The following is a 27,183-nucleotide window of genomic DNA, read 5'->3' on the forward strand; positions in this document are numbered from 1 at the left end:
TAGCCATATGTGGCTGAATTTAAGGTAATTAAAATAAAAATTCATTTCATCACTTGTACTAACCACATATGAAACACCAGTAGGCTCTTGTGGCCTGTTGCTAGTGGGCAGCTCTTTCTTACATAGGGCATTGCTATAATTGAAACTTTTAGTCTTTAGTTCCAATAATCATCCTTTGTAGTCTTTTCTTAATTTCAAGATTTTTAAAGTAGAATGCAAAGTTAATATTCAATCTGAGGCCAGCGCCGCGGCTCACTAGGCTAATCCTCTGCCTTGCGGCGCCAGCACACTGGGTTCTAGTCCCGGTCGGGGCGCCGGATTCTGTCCCGGTTGCCCCTCTTCCAGGCCAGCTCTCTGCTGTGGCCAGGGAGTGCAGTGGAGGATGGCCCAAGTGCTTGGGCCCTGCACCCCATGGGAGACCAGGAGAAGCACCTGGCTCTTGCCATCGGATCAGCGCGGTGCGCCAGCCGCAGCGTGCCAGCCGCGGCGGCCATTGGAGGGTGAACCAACAGCAAAGGAAGACCTTTCTCTCTGTCTCTCTCTCTCTCACTGTCCACTCTGCCTGTCCAAAAAAAAAAAAAAAAAAAAAAATTCAACCTGATACACAGGATTTCAAAGGAATTTTTCACATGTCTAACATGTCTAATAATTTTCTTCTGTGCCCTTAGACCCCTGGTTCTAGCTACTTCTGCTGTTGAAGATCAGTTAGTAGGGATAGATGTATGGCACAGCAAAGACACTTCTTAGGATGCTGGCATTCAGTACCACAGTGCACTGATTTGAGTCCTAAGTCTAGTTCCCATCTGGCTGCCTGCTACTGTGGACTCTGGGAGGAAGCAGTTGATGGCTCAAGCAGTTGGTTGGGTCTGTGCCACCCATGTGGGAAACTTGGATTGAGTTATGGGCTCTCGGCTTTGGCCTGACCTAGGCCCAGCTGTTGTGGACATTTGGGGAATGAACCAGTAGATTGAAGATCTTTCTCTCTTTCAAATTAAGAATAAAAGAATTAGTTAATAGAAAATTTGAGAAATTTGATCTTAGTAAAATACAGTAAAATCTTAATGAAAGAGTTTTACTTTCTCATTGTGTAGTGATAATTTTTGGCATCCTAGAAGCAAATCTTATTTTTCAGTATGCTAGGAGGCTTCATTATGTCATTTTAAATTTACTTATATACAATGTCATTTCCATTGGTAGTGAATAGCTGATCCCAAATCTCTTAGCTAAAGCGTCTTTAAAAAATAATGAAATGAAAACCATGACTTAGACAAAGTATTCTGGATTTTTTTTTATTGGTGGGCTGAGTGCAGGATATAGAAAATGGTATTATAAAAACTTACTGATTTATTGTGTGTCCATGATATGCATGTGGTGGTAGTTAAGCTGGGTGCAAAATAACATCACAGAAAAGTAACCAGAGTTTCGAAGTGGAGAACTGGAGTGGCCTATACAATCATAAAGCTTTTTGGCTGCCTTTACAATGCAGCTGAAAAATTTGAAATTTATTACAGTTTGTGAGTATATCAGGACAAAACACTAGATGTCAGTGTTGTAGTTTTGACATTCTATCAGGAACTAGTAGAGTATTTTCTGCTTTTAATCACTCACATTGACACAAACTTCTAAATTATATCTTAATTCTTTACATTTAGATAAATATTTATTAAAAGAAACACTTTTCCTGAGAATTGTTTTGTTATTACTGTCTGCGTAGTACTACTGACTCTCAGGAACAAAAATGTTTTCAACATAATTTACAGGGAACACTGGTCCTGGGAGGTGCTTCTCTGGGAAAAATGTGGCCCTGGAATTTGGTATAGAGTAGATACACCCACTGTCATAGAACTGATAAAAGTGCTTTCAGCTTTTTATTTTTTTTTTTTTTTGACAAAATTTAGATGTGCACCTCTCTCTCTCTCTCTCTCTCTCTCTCTCTCTCTGTTTCTCTCTCTGTGTGTATGTGTGTATACTTACATTTATATATTTGTATATATAGTGGACAATCCTATAATTTTTATGTATGCCTTATATTTGTTTATCAAAGCCTGTAATTACATGTTTTCACATGTCTTAAAGTAACTTAGTATATAGAAGAGAGCTTGAAATTAAATATGTGACATGGACCAGTGTTGGGGCACATTGGGTTAAGCCACTGCCTGGCACACTGCCAGTCCTATATGGGTGCCAGTTTTGAGTCCCTGCTGCACCTCTTCTGATCCAGTTCCCTACTAATGTGCCTGGGAAAACAGTGGAAGATGGCCCAAATGTTTGACCCTTGCCCCTACATGGGAGGCCCAGATGAGGCTACTGGGTCCTGATTTCAGCCTGGCCTAGCCCCTGCCTTTGTGGCCATTTGAGGAGTGAACCAGTGAATAGAAGACCTTTCTCTTTGACACTCCCTTTCTCTATCTGTAATTCTGCCTCTCAAAAAAATTTGCAATTCAGGTAGTTCTAGAGTCAACCAAAGAAAGCATGTTTGTTACCCAAAGATATTAATTCTGAGTGACAGCTGTTTGTTTATGTCTGAGTTTTCCTCTTCATTGATTTCTCAGCCTTTATTAGCTCTTCTTCAGCTTATTGAAAAACATCCCAAGTTACTAAGCTAGTGGATGATTTTCTCCTTTGAAGGATTTCCTAATAAATTCCATAGGTTTGTAAAGAACAAAATAAGCTCTCCAGAGGGCCCTGAGTCATGTAGATGCCCATACACTATACTGGCTGTCAATGCTGTGTTTGTTAGGGTACATTTAACTTCTGAAGTTGAGAAAGACTGCTGAGCTTAAAAGACCCGAAACTTCTCAGTAAAAGGATTCTCAAGCAAAGCTGCTGACTGCACTGTTGTTTCTAGAAATCCTCTAACCCTAGCCATTTGAATCTTAAGTGATGAATTAATTTACTGGTAACTTGTATATGCTTTTTTCCCCCAGTGGTTCTGTATGATAAAATTCAATAGTGCACTTACAGATATATGTCTTCAACTCAGAATTTAGTATTTTTATTCAGTCACTGGGCAGTGCATTTAAATTTTGTTGTCTTGGGCATATCACTAGATTTTTTTCTCCAAAAAATGTTAAGATGCCTAATTTTATAGTGTTACAGCAAATTTTTAAAAATGGGGTTGGTTTAATTTTTTTAATATTTTTTCTGCACACAAGTTCAGAGCTTTAAATATCTGGACCAAATTCCTTAGAAAAGGTGCTTATGTGATTTTAATAAAATTTTATGTTATTATTTTTTGACAATGTCTGTTAGTTTCTTCAGGCTACTTTAATGATACAAGTAAGGTCCATGTACTTGAGTAATACTCTGCTGTAATTCCATGACGATATCAGTTGGTGCAGTCACCATTGTCATGTCAGACAAATGACAGATGTCATTAGATTTGTTCCTGATGCCTGGGTCCTGCATCTTATAGCCACATTGCTTCCCCTGCTGGGCTGGGTCTTTGGGGGCTGATGACAATGGGGTAGATGATCCTACTCTTCTCCATTGGTTCTGTAGCAATTGAACTCAGAAAGTGCCCTCTTAAAAAAATGGGGATAGGTGGAGCTTCATGAAGAGTCCTAGGGATACGGCTCTGGCATAGACAACCTCTGTCCAGGATGTTACAATTTGACTTTTTTGCTTTTAGGATCTATAGGAAGCTGTGGATCAGAAAAGGGTCATTTTTCTGATGATGAAGCAATAGATGCTGACAATGAGGATGATGCTGAACCCTGTGACAAAGAAAATGAAAATGCTGGAGAATCATGTGCTGGAACTAATATGGGCTGGGCAGATGCCATGGCTAAAATCCTCAACAAGAAAACGCCTAAAAGTAAACCCACCATTCTAGTCAAAAATAAAGAACTGGAAAAGGAAAAAGAAAAGTTAAAGCAAGAAAGACTTGAGAGAAGAAAACAGGTATGTTCTACCAGTTGTCTTGTAGATTAGATTGTTTGCTTTAGTTCTTACCTATACTAAATTGTTCTTTGCAGTCTTTGTCCAATTAACATTCCATTTTTTTTTTAATTAAAGATTTTATTTATTTTATTTGAGAGGTAGAGTTACAGACAGTGAGAGGGAGGGGGAGAGGTGTGGGGGGGTGGGTTTTCCTTCCGTTGGTTCACTCCCCAAATGGCCACTGTGGCCGGAGCTGCACCAATCCAAAGCCAGGAGCCAGGCGCTTCTTCCTGGTCTCCCACGTGGGTGAAGGGACCCAAGGACTTGGGCCATCTTCTACTGCTTTCCCAGGCCATAGCAGAGAGCTGGATTGGAAATGGAGCAGCCAGGACTAGAATCGGCGCCCATATGGGATGTCAGTACTGCAGGCAGAGGATTAACCTAGTGCACCATGGCGCTGGCCCCAACATTCCAGTTTTTAATTTGCTTTTCATATAGGGATAGATAGCCAAGGTTATATTCAGAAATTTAAATTAGTTTATTGAGCATGTTCACTTTTTAATTATCTAAGCAAAGCAAGAGAACATAAACTCTAAGTTAATTTATCATTTTTTTTAAAGATTTATTTATTTATTTGAAAAGCAGAGTTACAGAGAGAAAGGGAGAGACAGAAACATAAAGAGAGGTCTTCTGTATACTCGTTCACTCCCCAGATGGCTGGGCCAGGCTGAAGCCAGGAGCCAGGAGCTTCATCTAGGTCTCCCATATGGGTGCAGGGACCCAAGCACTTGGGCCAATCTCTGCTACTTTTCCCAGGCCATTAGTAGGGAGCTGGATGGGAAGTAGAGCAGTGGAGACAGGACTGGTAGCCATATGGGATGCTGGTATCGCAGATGGAGACTTTACCTGCTATACAACAACACCAGCCCTGAAAATTTATCTTTTTGATTTTTTTAAATTTATTTTATTTATTTGAAAGACAGAGTTACAGATTGAGGTAGAGGCAGAGAGAGAGGTCTTCCATCCACAACGGCCGGAGCTGTGCCGATCTGAAGCCAGGAGTCAGGAGCATCTTTCGAGTCTCCCACATGGGTGCAGGGGCCCAAGGACTTGGGCCATCTTCTGTTGCTTTCCCAGGCCATAGCAGAGAGCTAGATTGGAAGAGGAGCAGCTGGGACTAGAACTGGCACCTGCCCATATGGGATGCCTGTGCTTCAGACCAGGGTTTTAACCCACCGTGTCACAGTGCCGGCCCGAAAATTTATCTTTTTAAAATCGGCTAATTAGGGGCCACTGCTATGGCATAATTGGTAAAGCTGCCTCCTGCAGTGCTGGCATTCCTTGATGGGTACTGGTTTGAGTCCTGGCTCTTGCACTTCTGATCCAGCTCCCTGCTAATGTACCTGGGAAAGCAGTAGAAGATGGCCTATGGGCTTGGGTCCCTGCACCCATGAAGGAGACCCAGAAGAAGCTCCTGGCTCCTGGCTGTATATCGTCCTAGATCCTGTTGTTGCAGCCATTTGGAGAGTGAACCAGCAGATGGAAGATTTAGGTCTCTGTCTCTCTCTCTGTAACTCTGCTTTTTAAATAAATTAATTAAAAAAAATCATGCAATTATACATGTAGCAGTAGTTCCTGGGTCTAAATATTTTGTTCATTTTAGCTGTGTGCTGACTTTATTAGGTTCTGAATTAATAGAAGCATGTTAAATTCTTTTATTTCCCTAAAAACCTACTTCATAATATAAATCTGTGAGTATATGACAAGTTGATTCTACAAACTGATTATTTTAATATTTGATAAACTTTATTTGTTATGATTTTTTTAAACCACTGATAATGGAAGTTGGTATAATCATTGAATTAAAGGCTAAACATTAGATGTAAGTTTGCTGTTAAATACTATAAAAATAAACTATGGTAAGGGTTTTATATCCCTTATACTTGATGAAGTATCTGTATATCTGAAATATTTGTTTCCTGAAATAAGTTAAAAAAATGAATTTCAATCAGTATATAGTACTAATTTCTATGAGGCATTTTATAGGTAACAATGAAAGAAAAATAGTTTTGGATTGGCATGTATTTCCTTTATGTTTACTCTTCCCTTGTCTTGTTTGCTTTTAGTACAGATGACTGTATGAAAGGCTACATAAAGGTGGAACTTTTCAAATGTTGCTCATAGAAACATAACATTTTCTATTACTTCAATATTCTCTTTATACTTTATGAAAATTTTTGTCTATAAATCTTACAGCTTGCTGTCCAGCTGAAAATTTGAATCTGTATTATCTGTCAAAAGCTAGAAGAGGCTTTAAAAATACCTGAGTCTTTAATTACCTTTAGTCCCAAAGTTCCAGTGAGGGTAAGAACCATGTTTTGAAACCAAGAAGAATGAGTTTTTAATTTTGTTCTAGGTCAAAGCTATGTTAAAGTTGACACTGTCCACATAATGCGTGTGAACACATGTTGATACCAGAACATGACACAGCATGTATCAGTGCTCCTTATATACATTTTTGAGTAGAATATTCATTAATGCTAAGTATTATAGGTTTCCAGTATATTTGCCACTTATTACAAAAGGAAAAAATACTTTTCAAAATGAAAGATGGTCTGGTATTTAACATACATATTACTCCTTGAGTATTATTGATAATTGACTATTCCAAACTTATAAATCAGATTTGTTTTTTATTTCTGGCATAGTGTGAGTGAATTTTTTGACTGCAAAAATTAATTATCTGGAGAATAATTTATTTTTTTAGAAAGGAATCAGGCTGTATTGTAGTGAGAGCAGCAATTTGGTTTACTGTGATTTCATTTATGAAAAATGAAAGTGAAGGAAATGAAGAGAGAAAAGGTATCATTTCCACTGATCTTTTTTTTTTTTTTTTTTAAGATTTATTTATTTATTTGGTAGGGTTACAGAGAGAGAGAGAAGGAGAGACAGAGAAAGATCTTCCGTCTGCTAGTTTACTCCCTAGATGGCTGCAACATCCAGGGCTGTGCCAGGCAGAACCCGGAAGCCAGGAGCTTCTCTGTCCCACATGGGTGCAGGAGCCCAAGGACTTGGGCCATTCTCCGCTGCCTTCCCAGGCACATCAGCAGGGAGCTGGTTCGGAAGTGGAGCAGCTGGGACTCAAATCAGCACCCATACGAGATTTTGGCACTGCAGGCTGTGGCTGAACCCACTGTGCTGCAACACTGGCTCCTCCACTGGTCTTTATTACCAGTTTTGATGCTATGGAAGCTTAGTAGCTTCTTGGTAATTAGTTCATCATATTAGTACATAATTAAAGAAAATTTTTTTAAAGATGTATTCGAAAGGCAGACACTCTCTCTCTCTCTCTCTCTCTCACACACACACACACACACACACACATACACACAGAGAGAGAGAGAGAGAGAGAGACAGAGAGACTCTTCCATCCACTGGTTCACTCCATAAATGGCCCCAATGGCCAAGGGTGCGCCAGGCCAAAGCCAGGATCCAGGAGCCTCATCGGGGATTCCCATGGGGGTGCCGGGGCCAAGGACTTAGGCTGTCTTCTTCTGCCTTCTCAGGTGAATTAACAGGGAACTGGATAGGAAGTGGTGTCCATACCTGCACTGCAGGCAATGGCTTAACCTGTTATTCCTCAACACTGGCCCCATATTAGTATATTTGATATCTGGTTAAATGTTAGTCTCAAAAGGAGACCTGAATAGTCAGGTGGTTGGGACTAGGATACTATTTGCAGATAATTTTGAATTAGAGAATGTTGTCTTTTGGATCTTATTTCACAGTTTCTCTTCTATTTCTGCATAAAAAGAGGTAATCAGTTAGCAGTCACTTGTGGCTGATAGGACATATATGGCAAAGATATTGGTCATGTGTGCTTCAAGAGGAGAAATGGATTTAAATGATTTTGTGTAAAGAAAAATAGTTGTATAAACATCTAGAAATGATGGTGTTCTTTTAAAAGCTGATACATGTTCTACATTCTTAATGCTGAGGAAGTTAGATTCTGAAAATAAGGAGAAAAAGTATTTATGTCTGTAGTTACCAAAGAAACTGGTGTGGCGTCTTCCTCTGCTTCTCTCATGATTGGTGATGGCAGATCAAGCAGTGGCTCTCTCATACCCTACCTAGTCCTGCCTGGCTGAACATGCTGGCTGCTGTCCAGACCCCTGCTGTCAGAGAACCTGAAAGAAACTCACTTTGTGCTTCTCACATGACACGCTGAGTGCTAACCACAGACTCTCTGAGCTGAAGCCCTAAGACTGTGGGTTTTTTTAAAAGTCTGTATGACAAACTAAACCAGAATGATTTATTACCTTTGTCCTTTCACAGAATATCATATCAAAGTTTGCTGCACTTTCAAAAATGTCTAATGTTCTTTCATATAACAATATTTATAACACAGCTTGATAAGAGGCGGGAGTGGGAAATGATGTGCAGAGTAAAGCCAGATGTTGTCAAAGACAAAGAAGCAGAGAGAAATCTTCAGAGAATTGCAACGAGGTAAGACTGGTTTTGCCCTTTAAAAAATAAATCTAGTAAAGCTTTGATAGTGATCTATATTTTATCAGATTTGATTCTTAAGCTCTGCCTTCTCAGAGCCAAGTGATATATTTCTAAGCCAGCTATTCAACACTGAATTTAACCAAGGATTTTGCAGGTCTCAAGAGGCAAGAATATAATGTGCTAAGTGTATATTTGGTATAAACCTATTTCGGTTTATCTTGTTTTTACAGCTATGAGAACTGTGTAATCAGACCTCTTGCTGCATTTCTCTTATAATAGTTATCAGAATTTATGGCACTAGGTGATTATTTTTATCCTGTATTACATTGATGATATAGCATATTACACGTTATGGCAGCTTCATGCTCTCCTTTTCACTCTTGTCCTTTTAAAAAATTTTTTTTAAATCATTGGCACCAAACATTTATTTCGTGTCTTCTGTGTCCAGAGATAAATAGGATATGGTAGCTGCTAGGTAGTCCTTTGCCAAATCATCTGTAGGTAGTAATCTTTTTTGAAGACAGAGGCATATTCTATGTGTTAGGAATATACAACAGGAGATTGTCTGGGAGAGTTGGGGAAGGCTTCACATTTAAATTGCTATTTAAAAATACAGCAGTTATATCTAATAGAATTACTTTTAAATTCTTAGCTACCTAAGTTATTTTGATCATTTTTTAATCCATCAGAATGTTACATAATGAGATAGTGTGGTGTGGTGATTAAGGGCATGGGTGACAGGGTCAGACTCTTAGGTTGAGATCTCAACAGTGTTACTAGCTGTGATTTCTTGGACAGGCTACTTACTTTCTCTCTGTCTCAGTTTACTTGTAAAGAGAGGATAATGGTATACCAGCTCATAGGTGCTCTCTGAGAATTAAATGAATTAATACGTATGATGAACTTGGAAAAATGCAGGGTCAGGACATGACAGTGAGTTCCTTCTTAAATTTATATCCCAGCACCTCACTTGTTTCACCCTGGTCCTGGTGTGAAATGTGTAGAATTTTATTGTTCTTAAAAAACTAATAAGCTAGCCTGCTAAAGTATTTTGAATGCTGTAGATATAAGAGACTTTTGGGTCAGAGACAAAGGACTTTATTACTCATGGCAAAAGCAGTAGCCAGAGCTCACATTCCCATTGGTTCCCATTGTCCCACAGAGGCAGTGCAGGTGCCCTAGATGGATGCCTGCACATACAGTGGGTAATGCTACAGGAAAGGAACACTGCGTTGAGGAATCTATCACTATTTTAAAAAATATTTTTATTTATTTATTTGATAGAGTGATAGAAACAGGGAGAAAGAGAGAGAGATTGAGATTGATTTTTCCCTCCACTGGTTCCCTTCCCAGATGCCTACAAGAGCTAAAGTTAGACCAGGCCAAAGTCAGGAGTCAGGAACTCCCGTAGATTAAGGGTCTCCCATGTGGATGACAGGAACCCAAGGACTTGGGCCATTGTCTGCTACTTCCCAAGCAGATTACCAGGGATCTGGATGGGAAGCATGGAGTAGCTGAGATTCAAGCCAGCACTCTGTTATAGGATGTGGGCATCCCAAGCAGAGGCTTAACCAGCTGCACCACAATGCCCACCTCAGATCTATCACTTTTATAGTGATTAATAAAAAAACTGTTCCTTGTCTGGAAAGAGATATTACTTTGTCCCTCAATGTTATGCACTGCAAACATAGCTCTGAGAGATGGCCAGGGTAAAGAGCAGTTTGGGCTTTCATTCATGAGAACCCAGCAAGAACAAGTAGGAATGCTGACAGTTGTTACAAGATAATCCGTAGATTAAAGAATTTTAGGGCTAGAAAGAATCTTAATGGCCTTATTGAGTGCTGTCCAGTAGAAATATAAAGTGAACTACATATATAGTTTAAAATTTTCTCAAGATATGTGTTGTGGTGCCATGTGTTAAGCCAGCACTTGCAATTCCCATGTCCTATATCTGAGCTGGTTTGAGTCCTGGCTATTCTGCTTCCAATCCAGCTCCCTGCTAATGTTCCAGGGAAGCAGCAAATGATGGATTGAGTACTTGAGTTCCTGGCATGCATGTGAAAGACCCAAATGGAGTTTCTGGCTCCTGACTTCAGCCTGGCCCAGTCCTGCCTGTTGTGGGCATTTGCATTGTGAACCAGTGGATAGAAAAATCTCTCTGTTAATGTGTCTTTCATATAAGTAAATCCTTAAAAACTTTTCTCTCATAGCCTCATTGAAACAAGTAAAATAGGTGAAATTAATTTCAATAATATATTTTTATTTAACTCATTATATTTAAAAAATGCTGTTTTAACATGTACTTGGAATAAACGTTATTAATGAGAATTAAAGATTCTCTTTTTTGTATTAAGTCTGTGAAATCCAGGGTGTATTTACATTGATAGCCCATGGCAATTCATGCATTGCAAGTGCTTGCTGGCCATATGTGGCTTATAGCTCTTGTACTGGGCACTGCGGGTCTTGATTTTCAGAATTCATCTTTGGCTGAACTAACATATATAGAACAAAGCTTTAAAAATAAATGTCTTTAAAAAGTAGCATTTTAAAGTTAGTTTTATAGCAGAAAGAGTTGTAGGTATTTTTCTGATTTACAGATGAAATTGAAACCTATCCAGCAGATGGGAGTTCAATGCTGAGACAACTAACTGTAAAGACTGTGGTTTTTCTATTACATTGCAATGCTTTCAGCCATTGTATAATTAATTATATTTTGAGAATCGGATATTTGTGTTCAAAATAATTCTCAGTTCTAAATGCACAAAAATTAATTTAGACCAAAGCTGTGAAAAATACATATAACAGTGCACATATGTTTATTTTATTTTCAAAAAGTTATTTTCATTCATTGAAATGTGTGTTCATTTTTCTGATGTATTTAACCATTTAGCGCTTTTGTTTGGTTGCCTGTTAAGTGTTTGCTCTTTTTCAGTTAGTGAACATATACTGTTCCTACACTCATAGAGTTTATATTTCAGCATAATTGTTTAACAACATTTTTCTGGTCACTTTATGTTCCTTAGGGGTGTGGTGCAATTATTTAATGCTGTCCAAAAACATCAAAAGAATGTTGATGAAAAGGTTAAAGAAGCTGGAGGTTCTATTAGAAAGCGTGCTAAATTGATATCAACTGTTTCTAAGAAAGATTTCATCAGTGTTTTGAGAGGAATGGATGGAACTGCAAATGAGAAAAGTTCAACTGAGAAGAACTCAAAAGCCAAACAGGTAACACTTTTATGTAGGGTTCAGTGCGTTAACCTTTTTAGCTCTAAAACTAAAGTTTTGAGATGGAAAACCACACTATGGAATTACATAGTTTTAGATTTTATGAAAATCCCTGTTTGTATGCAGCATAATTTAATTTAATTTTGGGATTCTTTAGTTTCATAATGGTTTTACTAAGAATGGAAGTTGCCAATTATTAAGACCCTGCTGTTAGAACTCAAAAACCAAATAGAATCAGGTAAATCCTTCAGAAGGAGGTCTTATATCTCTCCTATCTGAAATTCTACCATTTGTGCATTTTGTAGACTAGATGCCAAAATCAGGGCTATGGCTTCAACTTGAGACTTTCACTCACAGAAATAATTATGATGGTATATGATTCCTAAAATGTGAAACGTTAGAGCTTTAGGAAATAATGGTAGCAAATCATCCTTACTGATAGTTGGCTGATTGACAGATTAAGAACCTAAATTCTTTTCATGATTTTATAGACTTCCATTACAGCCTTTTTGACCTGTGGACCTGAAGTGTTTGTTTGTTTGTTTTTGTTTTGTTTTTAATTTAATGTACCAAAGAAAGCCTGAAATGTCTTTTAATGTCATAGTGTTTTTTTGAGTTTTGAGTTTTTTCTTTTTTTTTTTCTTTTTTTTGTAAATTAAAGTACATAGTTGTATTTTATGCCTTGATTTCCATTGCCAACAAAAAGTACTTTATACAGTCAGGAGACAAGAGTGTCTTGAAGCTGGCGCCGCGGCTCACTAGGCTAATCCTCCGCCTTGCGGCGCCAGCACACCAGGTTCTAGTCCCAGTCGGGGCACCGGATTCTGTCCCAGTTGCCCCTCTTCCAGGCCAGCTCTCTGCTGTGGCCCGGAAGTGCAGTGGAGGATGGCCCAAGTGCTTGGGCCCTGCACCCCATGGGAGACCAGGATAAGTACCTGGCTCCTGCCATCGGATCAGCGAGGTGCGCTGGCCACAGCGCGGCGGCCATTGGAGGGTGAACCAACGGCAAAGGAAGACCTTTCTCTCTCTCTCTCTCTCACTGTCCACTCTGCCTGTCCAAAAAAAAAAAAAAAAAAAAAGTCTTGAAATTTTTGTTTTGTTTTGAGAAAACAGTTGAAGCTATGGCAAGAAGAGCATTTAGGAATTTCTTGCTAGTCTAGGGCTGAAACATTTTTTCAAGTTCCTTTACCTAATCTAAAATTTTTTTTTTGCTTGACACATAATAATTATACATATTTATGAGGTATGATGTGATAATTAAATGCATGTGTACTTTGGGTAATGATCAAATTGAGGTACTTAGTATATCCATTACCCTAAACTTTTGTCATTTTATTTTTTATGGTGAGTACAGTAAAAATCATCTCTTGAAGCTATTTTAAGGTATACAATGCCTTGTTGTTAACTGTAGTCATCCTAGTATGCCATGGAAGAGCAATTGTGTATATATACCACATTTTCTTTACCCGTGTGTCTATTGATGAACATTTAGGTTGATTCCATATCTTGGTTACTGTAAACAGTGCTGCAATAAATATGGGCATGCAGATATCTGTTCAATATACTGATTTCATTTCCTTTGGTTATATGCCAAGTAGTCAGATTGTGGTCATCTTGTAGTTCTATTTTTAGTTTTCCAAGAAACCTTCATACTGTTAGAATTGGATTATCAAAAAACACAAAAACATTCCTACAAGCAGCATATATGAGTTTCTCTTTCTCCTTATGCCTGTCAGCATTTGCTGTTTTTTGTGTTTTTATGATACTACTTAGTGCAGCAATTACAGAAAGCAGTATAGGGAGAGTTCATTTTGCCTCATTCTTTTTTTTTTTTTTTACGATTTATATATTTATTTGAAAGGCAGAGTGACAGAGGCAGAGGGGGGGAGAAAGACAGAGAGAGTGAGAGCGCCATATTCCATTCGCTGGTTCGCTCCCCAGATGACTGCAACTCAGGAGCCAGGAGCTTCTTCTGGGTCTCCAGCAAGGGTGCAGAGACTCAAGTTCTTGAGCCATGTTTCCGAGGTGCGTTAGGGAGCTGGATTGGAAGTGGAGAAGCCGGAACTCAAACTGACACCCATATGGGATCCTGGTACTGTAGTTGGCAGCTTAACCTGCTGTGTCACAGTGCCAGCCCCCATTTTGCCTAATTCTAATGAAAGTTTTCTAATCTGCTTAAGCTTACCTTTCTCTTGAGTATCTAAGGACTCAAATTGCGTATTTAATAATGGCTCTCACTACTGCTGCTGTTTTAAAGTGTCTCATAAGTGATTATAAATACATGGATACTATTTTTGGAGAATTATACTTTCTGTTGTAGGAATTTGGGAAAGATTTGGCACCATTAGATGAGGAAGAACTAGTGCAATCATGGATACTAAAGATTTTTGTTTTGTTTTTAAAATGACATATTGGAAACATTTTTGCTTTGTGATTATTTCTGTCATGAGTAATGGAAATTTATGAAGCGTCTTTCCAGTGGCATTATTGCATTTTCCTGTTTGACCATTTGTACCATTTGCACTTGCCTTTGACTTTCTTTTTTTATACCTCAGTGATCATGGGTACAATAATAAACTAGGACCAGTGAAAAATTGTTTGATACTCAAAACAGAGTAGCTTTGTTCCAAAAGCAATTTGTGTCTAGAACCACCAACCCTATGCAGCCAATACCCTGGGGTATTTCTTTCTTGTAAAAATGTTTACATTTCCTCCTGGGAGACCAGGAGGAAGCACCCGGCTCCTGGCGTCAGATCAGCTCGGCACGCCGGCCGCAGCATGCTGGCCAAAGCAGCCATTTCGGGGGTGAACCAACGGAAGGAAGACCTTTTTCTCTCTTTCTTTCACTGTCTAACTCTGCCTGTCAAAAAAAAAAAAAAAAAAAAAGTTTACATTTTGATTTTGTACTTAAGGAAAAATAAACAATCCTTTTTTTAAAAAAAGTTGTGTTTTAGTTTACATCTGAACAACAAAAAGTACTATGTGATTGAAACAGTTAATGATCTAAGAAGTGTTAAGTGTCCCTTGTATCTTTTAAAGTTTTACAATTTAGATAAATGATTTCAACTAAATAAGTAGATAAAATTTACTTGACATTTAGAAAAATCTAGATTGGTATGTCTAAATGACATTTTAACATGAGTTACACTACATAAAATTCAAATTAGGTGGCTAACTGTATATGGGGCCAATTTCAAAAAAACTAATAATATTGATTACAAGCATAGATAAGTACATTTATGTATGCTTGAATTAGATGAATTTTTCAGGCAGTATTAAGTAAGTAGAGAATAACATTTATCTTTTTTTTCCTCCTATTTTCCCCTACCCTTGTACTGTGAGTAGAAGAGGCTGTTGCCCTCAGCATAGTATTACAGAAGAACTCAGGAAAGTTGCTTTTTTCATTTCTGTGGACTGATTATATTCAGAGCACAGGGTTTTTTCCAGTGCTTCTAATACTACAAAGTCTCTAAAGACAGAGTTCATGCAGATGTAAACTGGATTCAAAGTAAAGCTGAATAGAGTTGTAGTATCATTACAGTTTATGGAAGTTGGATACATTGTAGGTAATACTTTAGAGTGCTTTTTTTGTACTTTTTACTTGTAATGAACACTGACTTGGAAATTTAAAATAAATACTTTTTAAAGAGTTTTCATAGGAATTTCATATTCGTTCAAGGTGTAAGAGACTTTAAAACATGACAAATGTTTTACTGTGATGGTCTGAACAAGTCATTTTTCTCAGACTCTTTCTACATTAGAATATATTAAGTTTTATTTTCCTGATATTTACTCCTATTTCTTAAATAATATTTATATTATGTTTTTATCAATACTAGGTATTTTTGAGCCGGCGCTGTGGCTCCCTTGGTTAATCCTCCGCCTTGCAGTGCCGGCATCCCATATGGGCACCGGGTTCCAGTCCCGGTTGCTCCTCTTCCAATCCAGCTCTCTGCTGTGGCCCGGGAAGGCAGTGGAGGATGGCCCAAATGCTTGGGCCCCTGCACCCTTATGGGAGACCAGGAGGAAGCACCTGGCTCCTGGCTTCTGATCGCTGCAGCGCCGGCCGTAGCAGCCATTTGGGGAGTGAACCAATGGAAGGAAGACCTTTCTCTCTGTTTCTCTCTCTCTCACTGTCTATAACTTTACCAAATAAATAAATACAAAATACAAAATAAAAATAAAAAAAGGAAGGCAGACTGAAGAAAGCTGAATGTTTTAAAAAATACTAGATATTATATTTTTATGTATTTATTTATTTAAATGACAGAATTATAGACAGAGAATGATAAGAGAGCTTACATCTGCTGATTCATTCCTCAAATGTCCACAATAGCCAGGTTTGGGCCAGGCCAATGCCGGAACCAGGACCTCCATCCTGATCTCCCACATCCATGTGGGTGTAGTGGCTCAAGCATTTAGGCTGTCTTCTGCCGCCTTCCCGTTAGCAGGGAGCTGGATTGGAAGACAAGCAGCCAGAGCTGGAACCAGCTCTCCAGTTTGGGATACCGGCATCGCATTTGGGGGATTAATGTTTACTTTCTTTGATTTATTTTCTTACAGTTTTTCTGGAGTTAACACTAAGCCTCTTCTCATTTGCTTGGTTATTTATACAAGGTCTTTCCATACTCTTCAAAAAACACTGTTAAACCTTTCTTTGGAATGTTTACCTTGTCCTGTAGTGGTCTAGACTGGTTGTTCTTTATTTGCTGTGCACTGTCTTTCTGCAGTATTGCTTTATTCCCGTCCTGGGAATTTCGTTTGCTACTCCGTTGTGTAGTGGTATTTGTTTTTTGGACAAATGTCCTCTTTATTCTTAGCTTTATCCCACATTTTGGTAGTGATATCAGAAAGCATGTAAGTATTTTTTTATTATATAGTTGTCTGATATATCACTTCCCAAATGGTATATAAATGTCCTAATTCCTGAAAGTTAATGAGTGTATGTTACTTGGTAAAAGTAGTTCTTCAGATATAATTCTGTTAACGATCTTGATACCCAGATGTCATCGCAAATTATGTGGAAGGGCTGTAAATTCAATGCTAAGTACTTCAGATATGCAGGGAGAATTCACAGAAGCAGAATAGGCAGTGTAACCAGAAAGGCATGGGTTGAAGTGATGTGGCTATCAGTCAAAGAATACTGACCACCATCAGAGCTCCCAGAGAGAGTGAGGCCTTGTCAAATAGATTATGTACTTCTCTGAGAGAATCAGTTGCTGTTGTTTTGTTATCCACAGCAAACTAGTATAACATAGGTGTCCACGCTGGAAAATAATTTGCTCAGAAATTTGAAACTGATTCTTCTACTTTCTTGTTTCTGCCTTCCCCTCCCACCCCATTTGTCTATTATTGGTTCACTACTATTTTGCTTCTTGATTCTTTACTCTTTGAAAGCTTTTAGAATCTTCTCTTTACCCTTGTTACTCTGAAATTTTTCAGTGAAATGCCCTAGGATGGCTGGATATTAATAGGCTAGGTCATCAGTCAGTAATAAATTCATGTTACTCACTTTCAGGCAGGTTGTTTTGTTTGTTGGTTTAATGTCTGATTATTTTTGTCACTTTCTGTTTTCTCTTTCTAGAATTCCTATTAATTGGTTATTTGGTCTTCTGGATTGATTTTCTGATTTTCATAACCTTTTCCCCTCCAATTTATTTTCTCCCTCTGACTTATCTGGAGGTTAAAAAAAAAAAAAAATCAGCCCTTATATTAAATTGGAAAAAAGAGGGGCTGGCATGTGACATGGGTTAAGCCGCCGCCTGCAGTACCGGCATCCCATGTGGGAGCTAGTTTGAGTCCCGGCTGTTCCACTTTTGATCCAGCTCCCTGCTATGGCCTAGGAAAGCAGTGGAAGATGGCCCAAGTCCTTGGGCCCCTGTACCCACATGGGAGACTCAGAAGAAGATCCTGGCACCTGGCTTTGGATCAGTGCAGCTCCGGCTGTTGTGGCCAACTGGGGAGTGAACTAGCAGATCAGAGACCTCTCTCTCTCTCTCTCTCTCTCTAACTCTGACTTTCAAATAAATAAATAATTCTTAAAAAAAAAAAAAAAAAAGAAGATGGTAACCAAAGCCCTAAAACATACTTCTACCTATGAAAGTATCTAAAATGAAAAAAGATTGGATGGCCTTATCAACAGATTAGACTCTGTAGAAAAAAAAGATAAAAAAAACTCAGCCCTTATAATGAATTGGAAAAAGAAATCTGATTTCATATTTTTGAATTTTGAAGAACTTTTTGTTTTCTTTAAACAAACGACTGAAATGGGCCAGACCGAAGCCAGGAGTGAGGAACTTCATCCAAGTCTCTCATGTGGGTACAGGGCCCAAGGACTTGGGCTGTCTTCCTCTGCTTTCCCAGGCTCATTAGCAGGGAGCTGGAATGGAAGTGGAGAACCCAGGACTTGAACTGCCATCCACATGGGATGCCGGCACTGCAGGCAGTGGCTTAAGCCGCTGTGCCATAGTGCTGGCCCTTCCTTAGCTTTCAGTTTCTTTTTACTCTTTCCTCAGAAAGCTGGCTAAACTTCAGTCAGATTTCTTGGAATTTAATTCTCCTTTCCTCAAGATGGGACAGAAGCAAATAGGCACTTTCAGTCTGTGGGAAAAGCATTGGTTATATATTACTTGCACTCTTGTATTGGAAGGTTTTCATTTATTTGAAATTGCCAGTATGTCAATTTAAAATTTTATTTTGTTTTAAGGAAACTGCAGTGATAATTCTGTAGTAAGGGAAAATGATAGCTTATTTCTGTTAGAAAGCACTTCTTTAGTCATTACAGGACAGCAAATTTCAATAAAAAGTCCTTAGGGAAAAAAGTTATTGAAAGTGCTAGGTATTTGCTTTTTGCAGTTCCGTGATGTGAACACTTCTGTTTCTCTTACATTGCTCATAAATGACAATCTTGTATTTCATAGCTAGTGATTTAGTGGTGGGAATGCTTTTGAAATTTCTAGTTGGCTTTGATTCCTTATAACTTAGATTTATATTCTAAATTGCTATTTTTTTTTAAGATTTCATTTATTTGAGAGAGTTATAGACAGAGGGAGAGACAGAGAGAAAGGTCTTCCTTCCGTTGGTTCACTCCCCAAATGGCCGCAAGGGCTGGAGCTGCGCCTATCTGAAGCCAGGAACCAGACGCTTCTTCCTGGTCTCCCATGCAAGTGCTGGGCCCCAGCATTTGGGCCATCCTCCACTGCACTCCCGGACCGCAGCAGAGAGCTGAATTGGAAGAGGAGCAGCCGGGACTAGAACCAGCGCCCATATGGGATACTGGCACCACAGGTGGAAGATTAACCTACTGCGCCCTGGCGCCGGCCCCTAAATTGCTATTAGTTTTAAAGATGTGCATTCCTTCTGGTTCTTAGATCTACCTAGTTCTTGCTTCCAAAGAAGGTAACCTAGGAATGGAGGGACTGCTTCACACAGGGCTCTAGGTGGTTTTCAGCACTTTTCAGGATTTAGTTTTTAAATGGACATTGGGGTATGGAAGGCGGAGGGGGTGGGAGAGAAAGATGCTGACCTTAAGTTGCCCCTGCGTTGCTTGGCAACAGTGTTTTAACTCTCACATAAAAGCTGCTTTCATAGGAATGTGTGGAATTCTAACTTCGTAAATAATTCAGCTTAATATTTGTTTACTGAAAATGCCAAATAGATTACAGTTTAGACAAAAGTGAGCCTCTAAATTTGAAATGAGAATGGGCAGGATTGTACACATTGTTGATAACAGTTTAAGGCTAGGTCTCATTGTACTGATGTCTTAAAATATGCTGTTTAGTTTTAATGTGGGGAAGTCTGATTTGAACAACAGTTGTAATCAAAGCGAACTTATGTTTAGCAATATGGCACATGGAGCATTTTGACACGGGAAATGTAGGTGTAAATGAAGGATAAGAACTAGTCATTATAGAGCTGGTGTGGAAATCTTTACTGTTGAATTAAAATTAATAATGGTTCTATACGTCTTTCAGCCCTCTATGAAGAAATATTCCAACTATTTATAGCTGCTGAAAGTGGCTACCTATGTAGTATTCTCATTAATGAGGTTGAGACTTTTTAAAGAAAAAAATGATCGTGCGTGTGTGAATTTTGTACCATGCGCTTGAATCTACAGTGCCTTTTTAAAAATCAAAAGAATATTATTTCTTGCTAAATATCATTTTGGTTGAGTAGTATGTAGTTGAGGCAATAATATATAGAATATAGTAGGCATAGTTGCTAAGGCCACAGATTCTAGAACCAGACTGCCTTGCTTCAGAACATCTGTTACATGTAGTAGTAATAATGATCCTTACCTCTTAAGGATTTGTGAAAGTGAAGTGAAATACACTGATGTGTGTGACTGATGTTTGATACATAGTAATCACCTTGTAAATATTCATGATTATTTTTGAGTTCAAAGTCTTGAATTCCTTATATATTGTGCTTATTTTTTATAAAAATAGTAGTCAAAGATGAATTCTAAAGTTGGAAAAATTTGAAAGGAAACTTACTTCTTATCTGGATTGTTGGATAATCAAAAATTAGCAAGTATCTTGCTTGAATTATGTTTTGATTTGTAAAATACTCGTTCACTTTAGGTGTGTTGAGTCTGATAATGCACAATTCCTACAAAATAACGAAACTAGACTTTGAGGAATTGGACATTGCTCTTTTTCCCCATTTCAGGTTATGGTTGAGCTAACTATAATATTTTTTTTTGGTTTTTGGGTGGGTACTGTCATACTACTGGAATGTTCTCATCTTTATGAATAGTGTGCAAAGCAGCATTAGAAGATTACAGATGTACCTCTTTGGGGATTCTGTGGATACATGATGACACAGGGCATCAGCAAGTAAGGATAGTGGGAAGAGGCACTTGGGAGGGCCTTCATTGGATTTATTTACTGTGTGCCAGATATCATGCAAGCTGTTTTTACATAATTCTTTTTGAAGTAATAGGGACTAGGGACCCCATGTTAGAGTTGAGAAACCCAGTCAGAAAGGTTAACTGACTTACCTGAGGTTACACTGATAGGAATTGATGGGATCTCGATTCAAACGCAATCTGTTTGACTCCAGAACCCTGTAGGCAGCTATAATGGCATTGCTTATTAAGATCTGAGGCCCTTAAAATAATGGGAGTCGAAACAAAAGACCTCTCCATTCTCTCACCTGGATGAGCTAGGAAAAAAATAGGCCTACCTAATAAACCACGTCCCCTAAGAGGACAATACACTGGTGAGGTAGGTAGCTTGCAATCCGGTTTTTCCTAGGTCTCCCTCCTTTATTTGATGTAGAGCAAAGTGGAGACTGCTGGATTTTAAGATCTTAGTTTCTCAAGACAGTTATGTAAGAAGATATTTCCGTAAGAAGACATTTCAAAGTAAGAAATTCATGAAACTAATTTAGAAAAGTCTTCATAAATTCAATGTTAGAATTGACTTTCTGTTCATTTATCACAGAATTGAAATTTATTGGAAATCAGATGCATCTTGTATGCCCAATACAGATTTTATAATTCTCTTTTTGTTATTTCATGGAAGTTTTGAGACAGAAAGAAAATTTGAAAGAATAATATTAGCAAGAACACCTGCATTTCTATTTTGTGTATTGGCTTCTATGTATTTTATAGAGATACCTGCCTGCTTTTCTTCCCATCTAATTTTCCTTGTTTGGGCTTGTTAGGAAGAGTTGCAGATTGGTGCTTCCTCACATGGGGCACCATAAATGTTAGAAAAAGAGGTGCAGAATAGAGAGGAGGCAATGTACGAATTTACAGCCAGACCTAATTTATTCAGAGAATATAACGTAGAAGTGCGTGACCAACTGTCCACATGTACATTGATGGAACACGTGGCAGAAGACCCCAACTCCCAGGGGCCTGGCCTTTTAATATTTTAGGGGGGCTAGGTATGGGAGTTGGGGGAGAGGGCAGCAGGTGAAAGGAAATTCCTGGAACTGGTCTTTAAAGTGTTCTGAGCAGCTGGTCTTTCAGGTGGCCATGAGGGGTGGGGTATGAAGGCAATAGGGTGTGAGACCCAATTGAGATTCAAGGGCAAGGAATACATTCCAATGTTTATATATAGTTTGGGCAATGAGCAAGAATGGCTGAGGCTTATGTCTTTGTTCCATCGGAGTTAATCATTTGAAGATAGTACCTACCTGTGCAACACACATTCTTTTTTTAAACAACTTTACTGAGATATAATTCACATACCATACAATTCAGAAGATTCTTATAAATCTTTGAGAACTAGAATGCAATCAAGTTGGGGCTGGTGTAGTGTGGCAGGTAAAGACCCTGCCTGTGACACCAACATTCCATATGGACAGTGGTTCATGTCCTGGCTGCTCCATTTCCAATCCAGCTCCTTGCTAATGGCCTGGGAAAAGCAGTGGATGATGGCCCAAGTATTTGTACCCCTGTCATCCACGTGGGAGACTGGAATGAAGCTCCTGTTTCCTGGCTTCTGCTTGGCCCAGTGCTTACCATTTGGGCCATCTGGGGACTGAATTAACAGATGGAATATCTTTCCCTCTCACTGTCTCTCCCTCTGTCTCTGTAACTCTTTCAAATAAAAATAAAAATCAGTTGGGAGTTCTGAGATGGTGGAATAGTGACAGGAAGGTCTGAATCACAGGCAAAATTAATATTTAAAAAGGGGAGAAATTACACGCCTAAGATAAAGCCATTGGAAATTTGCAGTGGGAAACCCAGCTAAAACAATAGAGATGGTCCAGGTCTGCGCTGAGAGAGCAAATAAGAATTTAAAAAAAAAAAAAACAAAAAACCACCAGTGGAGACTTGGACCCAGGGAGAACACTGGCCCTGGCAGACCAGGTGAGAGGGAAATGGGCGGGCATGCACACAGGAAGATAGCAGCAGGAGGAAGAGCTTGGCGAACTGCCTTTGAAGTTCCGTGTGACACCCTGCCCCGTCCTGGGACAGTAGAGGCAGAAAGAGAAAATAAATAAATAAGGAGGTGATGCAGCTCCCTACTCCCCCCCCCCCCAACCGCTGCAGCAGAGCCCTACAGCCAACTGAGAGAAGCCATTTTGTTTGTTTGGATGCAGGCAGGTGGCTGCTGCTCTTAGCTCCTGTGTGCATGCCCAGCAATAGTGGAAGTCACCTCACCCCCCACCCAAACAGCAAGGGCCACAATAATTCAAAAGAATTTATTTCCCCTCCACACAGGCTGTATGGCAAGAGGAAGCCCCGCCTATGGGAATTTCATACCCACCCACAACCATTGAGAAGTGAGCCACTCTCCAGTGGGTGAGGCTCTGTATGTCTGCCCGCAACCCACAAACCTAATGAGAGAAAAAAAAAACCCACCCTGGGAGCAGAGTCTGAGACAAAGTATGGCTAGGCCCTGAGCAACCACAGAGCGCTTCCCTGCAGTCCCAAGCTCATCAGTTACCTATAGCATCTCATAGCAGAGGGAACCGTGCTCACAGGAAAGACTCCACAGATCAAAGGTGTAGTTAATTAAGCAGTGTGAATGCATGCTAAACACACTGGTGACTAACTCTGCAGTGTCCCACAACTGTGAGGAGAAGGGTGGGTGACACCAACAGAGGTAACCACCCTCCTCCATCCAGATAACCACAGAAGACCTACTAAACTCCACAGGGGCCTTACCTTAGATACTTGCTCCACTCGGCAATACTGAACAGAGCACTCAGGCCATACCCAACACATACTTCTTGGTATCCACTGAAAGTATAGACATCCCACTAAACCACAGAGACACAAACCAAAGATAAAAGCCACCAGACAATTAAAAAAATTGCACAAATGCCGAAAAACAAAGGAAGAAACATAAGTAAGAATAAGGAAGACACTGTGAGCCCCTTCAAAAGAACACTACAACACTTCAGTAGTAGAAGGTGGAAATGAAGAGATTGAGAATATGCCAGGAACAGAATTCAGAAAACTACTCATTAGATTACTTAGAAACAATCAGAAGCAAATTTATGAATTAAATGAAAAATTTTCCCATGAAATTAAAGAGAAATCAGAATAAAATACTAGAAATTAAGAATTCAATAGATCAAATAAGAAATGACAAGAAAGTCTTAACAACAGAGTAAGCGTGGCAGAAGAAAGAATATCTGAACTAGAAGACAAATTTTTTGAAATTTCACAGTCATACCAAAACAAAGAAGGAATTAAAAAACTAAAAAACATCTTTGGAGATCTACACGAAACTATCAAACGACCCAACATCTGGGTCCTGGGAGTTGCTGAAGGCATGAAAAGAGAGAAAGGATTAGAAGGCCTTTTTATTGAAATAATAACAGAAAACTTCCCCAATTTGGAGAAAAAAAAATGTACATCCAAGTACAGGAAGCACAGGGAACTCCCAATAGACACAGCCAGAAAAAAATTTTCACCACAACACATTGTAGTAAAGCTCTCCACAGTAAAACTTATCAGAAACCCTGTAGGCTAGGAGAGAATGACAAGATATACTCAAGTCTTAAGAGAAAAAAACTGTCAACCCAGAATAATGTACCCTGCAAGGCTCTGAGTTATGAATGAAGGTGAAATAAGGACCTTCTATAGCAAATAAAAATTTAAAGAATTTGTAACTACTCAACCAGCCTTACAGAAGATGTTCAAGGATGTGCTCCACACAGAAATAGGAACGGCACTATAAAAGAAGGTGAAGTCAGAAAATCGCCCACTAAAAGTATAAAGGAAACCCAAAGTAAAAATAGGACTATTGACAGAAATGTAGTGGGCAAAGTTATTGCTTAACAGTAGTCACCCTGAATGTAAATGAATTCAACTCTCCAGTTAAAAGACAGACTGGCTGAATGGATTAAAAAAGAAAACCCATCTATTTGCTGCCTACAAGAAACACATCTTGCCAGCCATGATACTTGCAGACTGAAAGTGAAAGGATGGAAAAAGATAATGCATGCTAACAGAATCTAAAAAAGAGCTGGTGTAGCCATCCTCATACCAGACAAAATAGACATTAACACAAAAAATATTAAGAGATAAAGAAGGGCACTATGTGATGATTAAAGAGATCAATTCAAATGTATATGCACCTAATTACAGGGTACCTTGTATTTAAAAGAAATGTTAATGATTTAAAGGGAGACATAGACCCAAATACAGCAGTAATGGAGGACTTCAGTATCCCACTTTTAGCAATGGACAGATCAACCAAACAAAAAATCAGCAAGGAAACAACAGAATTAATTGACACTAAAGACCAAATGGACCTAACAGATATCTACAGAGCTTTCCATCCTACAGCCACAGAATACACATTCTTCTTGCCAATGCATGGAACTTTTCTCCAGGAGTGACCACATGCTAGGCCATGAATCAAGTCTCAGCAAATTAAATTAAAAAAAAAAGTCGAAATCATACCATGCATCTTCTCTGACCACAATGGAATGAAGTTGGTAATCAACAACTTAGGAATCCCTAGAATATATGCAAACACATGGGGACAGAACAACATGCTCCTGAATGAACAGTGGGTAAAATAATTAAAATTAGAGAAGAAATCAACAAAATTGAAAACAATAAAACAATTAAAAAATCAGCAAAATCAAGAGCTGGTTTTTCAAAAAAATAAATAAAATTGACACACTACTTTCCCAACTAACCAAAAAAGAAGGAAGAAGACCCAAATTAATAAAATCAGAGATGAAAAGGAAATGTAACTGCAGACACCACAGAAAGAAAAAGAATCATCAGAAATCATTACAAAGAGCTGTACACCAACAAAATGGTAAACCTAGAAGGAATGGATAGATTCCTTGACAAATATGACCTATCTAAAATGAGCCATGAAGACACAGAAAATCTAAACAGACCAATGACCAAGACAGAACTAGAATCACCAATAAAGACCCTCCCAACAAAGAAAAGGCCAGGACTGGAAGGCTTCACCGCTGAATTCTACCAAACATTTAAAGAAAAACTAACTGTAATTCTTTGCAAACTATTTTAAACAATATGAGCCAGCATCACCTTAATTCCTAAACCTGAAAAATATGTAACAGAGAAAGAGAACTACAGACCAATTTCTCTGTTGAACATAGATGCAAAACTCTTCAACAAAATATTAGCAATTGAATCCAACAACACATCAGAAAGATCATCCATTCGGACCAAGTGGTATTTATTCCTGGTATGTAGGGATGGTTCAACATCTGCAAATCAATGTCATACATCACATTAACAAATTGAAGAACAAAACCTATATGATTATCTTAATAAGTGCAAAGAAAGCATTTGACAAAATACAATACCATTTCATGATGAAAACTTTAAGTAAATTGGGAATAGAAGGAACATTTCTCAACATAATCGCAGCAATTTATGACAAACCCATGGCCTGTGTTCTATTGAATGGGGAAAAATTGGAAGCAATCCCACTGAGATCTGGAATCAGACAAGGGTACCCACTCTCGCCATTGCTTTTCAGTATAGTTGTGAAAGTTTTAGCCAGAGCCATTAGACAAGAAAAAGAAAATAAAGGGGTACAAATCAGGAAGGAGGAAGTCAAACTATCTCTATTTGCAGATGACACGCTCCTATATATAGGGGATCCAAAAGACTCTACGAAGAGACTATTGGAACTCAGAAGAGTTTGGAAATGTAACAAGATATAAAATCATCACACAGCCTTTGTATACATGGATAATGCCATGGTTGAGAAAGAGCATCTAAGATCAATCCCATTCACAATAGCTCCCCAAAAAATCAAATACCTGGGAATAATTTTAACCCAGGATGTCAAAGAACTCCACGATGAGAATCATAAAACATTAAAGAAAGAAATAGAAGAAGATACAAAAAATGGAAAAATCTTCCATGTTCATGGATTGGAAGAATCAGTATCATCAAAATGTCCATACTACCGAAAGCAATTTACTGATTCAATGTGATACCAATGAAAATACCAAAGACATTCTTCTCAGATACAGAAAAAATGATGTTGAAATTCATAAGGAAACTTGGGAGACCCTTAATAGCTAAAGCAATCTTAAACAACAAAAATAAAGCTGGAGGCATCATAATGCCAGATTTCAAGACATACTACAGGGCAGTTACAATCAAAACAGCCTGGTACTGCTATAAAAACAGATAGCCCATTTAGGTTGGTTGGTTTTTTTTTTTTTTTTTTTGCCAGAGTGTCTTGGCTTTCCATGCCTGAAATACTCTCATGGGCTTTTCAGCCAGATCGGAATGCCTTTAGGGCTGATTCTGAGGCCAGAGTGCTGTTTAGGACATCCGCCATTCTATGAGTCTGCTGAGTATCTCGCTTCCCATGTTGGATCACTCTCCCCTTTATTTATTCTATCGGTTAGTATTAGCAGGTACTAGACTTGTTTATGTGCTCCCTTTGACTCTTAGTCCTTTCATTATGATCAATTGTGAACTGAAATTGATCACTTGGACTAGTGAGATGGTATTGGTACATGCCACCTTGATGGGATTAAATTGGAGTCCCCTGGTATGTTTCTAACTCCACCATTTGGGGCAAGTCAGCTTGAGCATGTCCCAAATTGTACATTTCTTCCCTCTCTTATCCCCACTCTTATGTTTAA

The 27,183-nt window shown here is 38.7% G+C and overlaps 1 protein-coding gene across 2 annotated transcripts in view; it reads left to right on the forward strand.

Annotated features, from left to right (window-relative positions):
* RRP15 (ribosomal RNA processing 15 homolog) overlaps positions 1-27,183 on the forward strand; it is a 59,317-nt gene that overhangs the window by 11,601 nt on the left and 20,533 nt on the right. The window contains exons 2-5 of one of the 2 annotated variants that reach the window (XM_089312205.1): positions 3,632-3,903; positions 8,291-8,388; positions 11,415-11,616; positions 22,796-23,430. In XM_089312205.1, the coding sequence (XP_089168331.1) occupies positions 3,632-3,903; positions 8,291-8,388; positions 11,415-11,616; positions 22,796-22,861 (638 nt within the window). In that variant the 3' untranslated portion in view covers positions 22,862-23,430. Of the gene's footprint in view, positions 1-3,631; positions 3,904-8,290; positions 8,389-11,414; positions 11,617-22,795; positions 23,431-27,183 lie in introns of those variants that run through there. The other variant, XM_002717399.6, reaches the window with a different exon arrangement.

This window comes from Oryctolagus cuniculus, chromosome 13 (assembly GCF_051225735.1).
Source record: "Oryctolagus cuniculus isolate XC-2025 breed Fujian yellow rabbit chromosome 13, ASM5122573v1, whole genome shotgun sequence".
In the NCBI taxonomy this organism is placed as follows: Eukaryota; Metazoa; Chordata; class Mammalia; order Lagomorpha; family Leporidae; genus Oryctolagus; species Oryctolagus cuniculus.